The following is an 8,083-nucleotide window of genomic DNA, read 5'->3' as shown; positions in this document are numbered from 1 at the left end:
GGAAGGAAGGATGGAAGGATGGAAGGAAGGATGGAAGGTAGGATGGAAGGATGGAAGGATGGAAGGAAAGATGGAAGGATGGAAGGATGGAAGGAAGGAAGGAAGGATGGAAGGAAAGATGGAAGGATGGAAGGAAGGATGGAAGGAAGGATGGAATGATGGAAGGATGGAAGGAAAGATGGAAGGATGGAAGGATGGAAGAAAGGATGGAAGGAAGGAAGGAAGGATGGATGGAAGGATGGAAGGATGGAAGGATGGATGGATGGATGGATGGATGGAAGGATGAATGGAAGGAAGGAAGGAAGGAGGGTTGAGATTTGTGCCTTGAGGAGAGAGATTGTATTGGACTATAAAAAGCGGGTTGGTGACATTTTGGTATAGCCTGTACCAGGGGTCCTAGGGGTTGGTATAGCCTGTACCAGGGGTCCTAGGGGTTGGTATAGCCTGTACCTGGGGTCCTAGGGGTTGGTATAGCCTGTACCAGGGGTCCTAGGGATATTCTGTAAATAGACTTGACAACAATGTACAGTATATTATATGTGTTTCATGTCTGCAAAGTGAGGCGTATCAGCCTTGAGCTGATGTGGGTGTAGCATTATCCTCAAGTGTCCAGAAGGCTACAAACTGGAAAAACGCAACCTTAAACCTAAGAAAGTCTGCTTGGATCACCCTGTGACGTCACTCTCTGTGAGAGAACGTTCCACCACCCCGCATGGGGTGAGGTGGTCTAAGATTCTCAGGAGGACTTCTGTCTGTCTGTCTGAACCACAAGTGAGAGTCCTGAACACTACTGTGTACTAATACTTTGCTCTGCTTTATCGTTGACGCAGCGATTACCTCGGGCGCCACGGATTGCCTTTTTCATTGTTGCCATTTACCGTTTTGTATGTGAATGTGTTAATAAATTATGTGAACTGACGTGATAATCAACATGGGGTGAGGAGATTTACTGTCTATGGTCTCACCCTGCGGTCCAATACCATACTACCATACTAAGGTTAGGGTTAGTCCCAATACATAGTATGGAAAATGCAGTATGCCAAAAATACCGTTTTGCGGTATGCAATCCAGCATGCTTTTTGGGCTATTCTGCCCCACAATCCATTTAAGTCCCATCGACTGAGCCTGTGGAAGTCGATGGGTGGCACTACAGGTGTGCTTATGAGTGAAATCACCTGTAGTTTGTCCAAATTGTATGCATACTGTGTGCAACAGTTAGCTGCAGTACATACAAGTCAAAAGAAAAAGTATGTGATTTGGAACGCAGCCTCATCAGTCTTACCCATAAGCCTCATCACAGGACTAACACAGGCTGCGCTCATATCACTGATCCTGGGTCTGGTACCTTGATGTACCAGGGTACAGGGTATAGGGTACAGGGTGTCGCTCATATCACTAATCATGGGTCTGCTACCACAGGGTATAGGGTACAGGGTGTAGCTCATATCACTGATCATGGGTCTGGTACCTCAGTGTTCAGGGTATAGGGTACAGGCTGCGCTCATATCACTGATCCCGGGTCTGGTACCTTGATGTACCAGGGTACAGGGTATAGGGTACAGGCTGCGCTCATATCACTGATCCCGGGTCTGGTACCTTGATGTACCAGGGTACAGGGTATAGGGTACAGGGTGTCGCTCATATCACTGATCCCGGGTCTGGTACCTTGATGTACCAGGGTACAGGGTATAGGGTACAGGCTGCGCTCATATCACTGATCAAGGGTCTGGTACCTTGATGTACCAGGGTACAGGGTATAGGGTACAGGCTGCGCTCATATCACTGATCCCGGATCTGCTACCTTGATGTACCAGGGTACAGGGTATAGGGTACCGGCTGCGCTGATATCACTAATCATGGGTCTGCTAGCTCGGTGTTCAGGGTACCAGACTGAACTAGTGACGACCCAACATGATAAACAGGATGGGACATGTGCCCTGGTGCAGACACATAATTAGGGATCTGATTAGTTATTATCTCTTCTGAAATAAATGGTTGTTTTAAAATTTGAATTTTATCATTGAGGTGTTGAAAGGGAATCATGAACCATGTAGGACTTAGTATTTTCTTAAGAAATGCATTATACCGAAAGGTTATCTTCTGGTTGTGGGGTATACTTCCTAAAGTATGTTCCTTATTGAACAATAATCCAGGTTTATATAATATAATATATAATAATCCACCTCCACAATAATCACGATGGCGTAAAAAGGAAACGTAAGAAGAGAGGAATATAAAGACACGGGTTTATTCCCACTTTCACTATTGCAAAATCATCCTCAAAGTAAAGCAAGGCTTACAGTATACATCTGAGACATTACACACTCAACACTCACAGAGAAGATCGGTATCTATGAAACAATAATAAAGAAGTTGATTTAAAGGAGCGGTGTGTATAATTGGGTGGCATCTAGCTGTACTCAGTAGGTTGCCAACTTCAAACCCACCGCTAAGCGCCATTAAATCCTACACACTGCACATTTAAGGCCAGTATAGGCAATTTATTTCAGAAGCATTGAAATTTTCTTTACATCTCGTCCACATCAATAGATTAAATGCTCTGTCAAAATCGAAAAGAAGCTGGTATCTGGCTGTCGCAGGCCTAAAATAAGCCTGTCCAGTCTGAAATGATTGGCCCGCCCACCTGTCCATCTACACGCCCACCTGCACGCACTCGGCCCATGCACTCATTGCTCATGACCGGAGTCTTCCACAAGGCCTGGCCGACCATCTGGCTAAAGCGAGCTAGCTACTCGTGTTTCGGTGCCTGGCTTTGGAAGGAGGCAAGAAGGGAGGGGCGGGAACTTTCAGGTTCAGGCTTCCAAATCAAGCTCACTCTGGCTGCTCCAAATCGCCTAGCTGAAATAGCTGTATGCCAGTGATGAACCTTACGCTTGCATTGATTTGGTCACGGACAACACTGACATTCAACATTACCGTGAAAAAATAACTAATTTACAAAAGATTACATGGAAATATTACCTGACGTGACAGCCACATTCCAAACAGCTACTAAAATACATCGACACGGTTTACATTCCTATAAAACCGATTTATCCCGAAGGTTTGATCAGTAATGGCAGTGAGGGTATGCTACATGTAGACCGGGATCTCTTGAACCCGTTAAAAACAAACAAAATCATTCACAGTGTCAATATGAAAACATCTCTCTCGTCGTCACCCATAAACGCTCTACAAAGTACCCTTAGCTCATCTCAGTGTTGACAGTCGTGACACTACAACGGTACAATATGCGATACTGTAACTACTTTGGATTCAGGGACTCTGAATCGACGGCATCACAAGCTACACAGCGATGACCAAAGCATAGAGAGGGAGCCATATGCTCAGCATCAGCTGCAGTCCGCAAGCAAAGCATATCCTATTTACACGGGCGGGGGGGACGGAGATACGGGTGGGGCTTCTGAAGAAATAAAATGAAACTGCCATTCATCCAAAAAACAAACATTCCTGGATACGTGATCCAAGATCCTTCCTGACCCTCTGGGGGGGGGGGGGGTGGTGATGGGAGGGGGAGGGTGATGATGGGAGGGGGAGGGTGATGATGGGAGGGGGAGGGGGAGTCCTTCAACAGAACTGGTAGTTATTGGTCTTCATCAAAGGCTGGGCCTCTTCCTGGTTGTCACAAGACTGGTCACAGGGGCCGGGCGGGGCCCCCTCCTGGTCACAGTCCTGGCCGTCCACCGGGGCGTCCTCCATGTTCTGGTACGCAGCCTGCGTGGAAGAGCACGTTACGGTCAGCTCGGTTCACCTTCTGTCCAAGCGTCCATGTCTATGGTGACACCTCGCTGTCTGACTCAATGGCAGCTCAGTGACGCCGAGGTGAATTGAATTACACGGTACGCGCGTAGAGATGATATATTATAGGAGGGAAAAACATGTGACCATCCTTTTAAGCACATCTCATCTCACGGTCTGGCCAGAGGAGCTATGCTGGGTGGTCTCTGGGTTATCGGATCTCTCCTGATCCCTGATCTGAGTTCTGCTGTGGGGCCCTCACCTGATCCGGCTCCTGAGGGTCTCCCAGGAACCTCTGGATGATCTGGGTGATCTGGCTGAAGGTTGGCCTCTCCGTGGGCTCCAGGTTCCAACACATCTTCATGATTGAGTAGCTAAAAAGAAAAACATTCAATTAAATTCAATTTAAGTTTTGATTCTGATTCCATTCCTTTTTACTTGCCACCAAAATGTGCTTATTTTTTTCATATGCCACGCCTAAATTGGTTCATTCATAAAATCAATGGGGGAACCTTTCTGAAATGTTACAATTGATTTTAGGTGTCTTCCAAAACAAAAATCCATTGAAAGGTTCATTTTTGTAAAAACATTTTGTTTAACAGTATAATCAGGAAAATGAATACTGCAGTTCGATCCTGTTCTTTCAATAATAACCGGACCTTAATGTGTGCTTTGCATCAGTTATGTCATTAGGTGACCAAGGAGTCAAGGACACATGGGAGTGAGTTTGGGACCTGGGGTCTCTTTTATATGAAAGAGGGTCTCAATGACAAGTACGATTAGAAACATGGGGGCTTTAGCCCTACAGGAAGTAAGTAAAAAGACCTCAGATAATGCTTCATCTCGCGACCTCTCCGCCCGCGGCACAGTTCTGAGATTCTGGCTAAAGGGATCCAGGTTAAGGGTCAGGGTTAGGGTTAGGGTTAGGGTTAGGGTTAGGGTTAGGGGTTAAGGGTTAGGGTTAGGTGAAATGGGTGATGATTGGGGAGGACTGTGTGGTCGCAGTTGCAACTGGCCTATTGTACCGTGTGTGAGGTGAGGTCTAGGTGTGGGTGAAAAGTGTGATGAATGTAAATAAGTGTAGGATGACTGTGTGAGGGGTGGTAACTGGTGGATGTATGTGTAGGGTGGATGTGTAATGAATGTGTATTTGATGGTGGTTGTGTGTGTATTGAATGAGGAGTGGGTATAGTGAATATGTAATGGGTGATGAATGTGTAATAGGTGTATTGTGAATAATGGATGTGCCAGAGGTGTAATGGGTGTAAGATGTATGGGGATGGTGGACGGAAAGTGTAGTAGGTGTAAGAGATAGATGGATGTAATGTGAAAGAGGGATGTGTAATAATGTGTTATAGGTGGTGGTTGTAGTGTGGGTGTGTGGTAGTTGGGGAGCGTATGTGGTGGTTGTAATGTATGTGTAATGAATGTGTAACAAGTGTATTATGACTGATGAGTGTGTAGTGGGTGTACGATAGATGTGTTAGCTGGATGTGATATAGATACTTGGTGATGAAAGTGTGGTGGATGGTGAATGATGGATGTGTATAAAATGGGTGTATAGAGTGGGTATAGTAGATGTGTAATAGGTGATGGGTGTATGCTGGTTATGGTGAATGTATTCTATGGTTCACGGTTTGTCATTTAGGCCTGTGGGTGTAAGTGTATGTAAACGGGTGATCCATTGGTGTTCTACATGTCTGCGTTGGGGGGTGATCCATTGGTGTTCTATATGTCTGCGTTGGGGGGTGGTCCATTGGTGTTCTGTGTGTCTGCGTTGGGGGGTGGTCCATTGGTGTTCTATATGTCTGCGTTGTGGGGTGGTCCATCTGGGGTCTGACTCTCATCCGGTGATGGTGAGGTGGGTGACGGGGAGTTGTGAGAAATGTTTGACCAGAGTGGTTTGTAGATGCTGGTGTTTGATGTGGCGGAGGTGTTGATTTTGTCGGATGATCATAGTGTGTTTTGTTTCCCCGATGTAGTGTTTATGGCAGTGTGTGCATGTGATTATGTAGACTGTGTTGCAGGAATCAATACATGGGGGGTGGAGGATGGGTAGAGTGGTGTGGCTATGTGGGTTGGTGATGGATTTCTGTGGTTTGAAGTAGTGTGTTATAGACGGTGGTGGTTGTGTGGGTTTGCGGGAGAAGGTGGAGGTGACCAGGAGATCTTTGAGATTTTTGTTTTTCCTGTGTGCAGAGATGATTTTGTAATGTTGTAGTGGTATATGTTGTTGCTGTATGGTGGTGAAGTGGGATTTGATGCTGCGGTGTATGGAGAGGGTTCTATGGGAAAAGGTGGTGACGAAGGGTAAGATGGTGGTGAGGGGAATTTGTGGGTTAGGGTTATGTGTGTGGAGGGGTCAGAGGTTATGGTTAGGAGAGGAGGAGGGGTAAAGTTTAGGGTTAGGGAAGGGGTAGAGTTAGGGCTAGGGTTAAGGGGTAGGGTTAGGGTTAGGGTTAGGTTTAAGGGTTAGGGTTAGGTTTAGGTTTAAGGGTTAGGGTTAAGGGGTAGGGTTAGGGTTAGGGTTAAGGGGTAGGGTTAGGGTTAAGGGGTAGGGTTAGGGTTAGGGTTAAGGGTTAGGGTTAGGGTTAAGGGGTAGGGTTAGGGTTAGGTTTAAGGGTTAGGGTTAGGGTTAGGCTGCTGCATGTGGCCCCCACCCGTTTGCGTCACCTATTGCATGACCATGAGCCCCATGTTGATCATTTTGGTATCCTTTTAGAATCTTTTTCATCCGCCTTTTAATTTATTAATTGCGTTCACGCTTTGAAAATATTTAAAGCGGCATCGATTTGTCACGATCATCTTGTCAAACAAGACGTATTTATAAAAGGAACCGTCTGAATGGAGGCAAAGCAAACATAGACTTCTGTTGTGCGACTCTTTTGCACCATGATAATGAATCATCGTTTACATTCACCTCGATCGAACCAGCAACCTTTCTGTCACAAATCAACCCCCTCTAGTTCCTGAGCTACCACCGAACTATGACTCATCGACCCCATGACACGGTGAGGAGAGAGAGAGAGAGAGAGAGAGAGAGAGAGAGAGAGAGAGAGAGAGAGAGAGAGAGAGAGAGGGGAGACTGAGTGGGGGGAGACTGAGTCAGAAATGTAGGCACAACCCTTCATCTGGGGGACCATGAAATTACATTTTGAACGGTCCTCGCTCGGAGATCATGTGTCTAACTGGCAGAACGGAGGCCTGACTCACAACCACACAAGATAAGAACAGAGCACCGCGTCGTGACTCAGACCGCGGAGAATCCGTGAGCTCAAAGCGAGAGAGGAGCGCTGGGGGAAAAACGTTTTTTCTTTGACTTCTTTTTGTGTTTTCTTTGTACTTATTTAAGAAAGGGGATGTTGGTTTGGAATTGGAGTGATGGAGATTCTAAACCCATTGAAAATAGATCATATAGGTCTACTATCTCTGAACATATCGTAGCGACCGTGGGCGCGGTTGCCTTGGTCAGGGTGCTTAGACAATCCCGCAAGATGGACCTTTGGTGCCCCCCTAGGTCCTTTTGCGGCGGACACATTGAGTGGGGTTGAACAGTTGGGATATGTCTAGGTGGTGGTGTAATTGTTCCCGACGCAGCTCTCGTAGTCGAGCGGTGTGAGGGGCGCGAGAGTTGCATCCCTGCTTAACCGGGGCTCCCGTCTCGTCCTTCCCGAGTTGCTCACCACAATATGAAGTGTAACAAATGGTTTTAAGCATCTGTCTCCAAACGTACATTTCTGGAGGTGCAAAGTCCGGCCGGGCCATCTGGTAGCCTCCCTTCACCATCTTGTAGAACCTGGAGTCCACCGCCATGCTGGGGTAGGGGCTCATGCCTGGGGACCAGCAGCCAACAGCACAAATACATCACTACCGGTCATCACTACCCAAATACATCACTATATAGCTAACATATATACGAATAAGCTAGCTGTAGCCACTCCTATAGAGTAGCTTTAGCTAGATGATTCCTTTAGCTACTTTATACCAATCAGCTAGCTGTAGCCACTCCTATAGAGTGGATATAGCTAGATGATTCCTTTAGCTACTTTATACCAATCAGCTAGCTGTAGCCACTCCTATAGAGTAGATATAGCTAGATGAATCCTTTAGCTATTTTATACCAATCAGCTAGCTGTAGCCACTCCTATAGAGTGGCTATAGCTAGATGATTCCTTTAGCTACTTTATACCAATCAGCTAGCTATAGCCACTCCTATAGAGTGGCTATAGCTAGATGATTCCTTTAGCTACTTCATACCAATCAGCTAGCTATAGCCACTCCTATAGTGTGGCTATAGCTAGATGATTCCTTTAGCTACTTTATA

General features: G+C 46.3%; 2 protein-coding genes across 2 annotated transcripts in view; one reads left to right on the top strand and one right to left on the bottom strand.

The window, feature by feature from the left end:
- The window catches only part of hmgxb3 (HMG box domain containing 3), a gene marked incomplete at its 3' end in the record, with an annotated part of 15,014 nt that extends 13,574 nt beyond the window's left edge, over positions 1-1,440 (top strand). The window contains exon 21 of the mRNA XM_079744805.1: positions 1,420-1,440. Coding sequence (XP_079600931.1) covers positions 1,420-1,440 — 21 coding nt within the window. The remainder of the gene's footprint in view (positions 1-1,419) is intronic.
- An 818-nt stretch (positions 1,441-2,258) lies between these two features.
- Positions 2,259-8,083, bottom strand: part of csf1ra (colony stimulating factor 1 receptor, a) — a 14,947-nt gene continuing 9,122 nt past the window's right edge. The window contains exons 19-21 of the mRNA XM_079745310.1: positions 7,493-7,592; positions 4,022-4,133; positions 2,259-3,735 (exon numbers count right to left, since the gene is read on the bottom strand). Of these exons, the coding sequence (XP_079601436.1) occupies positions 3,589-3,735; positions 4,022-4,133; positions 7,493-7,592 (359 nt within the window). The 3' untranslated portion in view covers positions 2,259-3,588. The remainder of the gene's footprint in view (positions 3,736-4,021; positions 4,134-7,492; positions 7,593-8,083) is intronic.

The sequence above is a fragment of the Pollachius pollachius genome, assembly GCF_949987615.1.
Source record: "Pollachius pollachius genome assembly, chromosome: 10".
NCBI classification, from domain to species: domain Eukaryota; kingdom Metazoa; phylum Chordata; class Actinopteri; order Gadiformes; family Gadidae; genus Pollachius; species Pollachius pollachius.
This window is presented reverse-complemented; position numbering and strand designations above follow the sequence as displayed.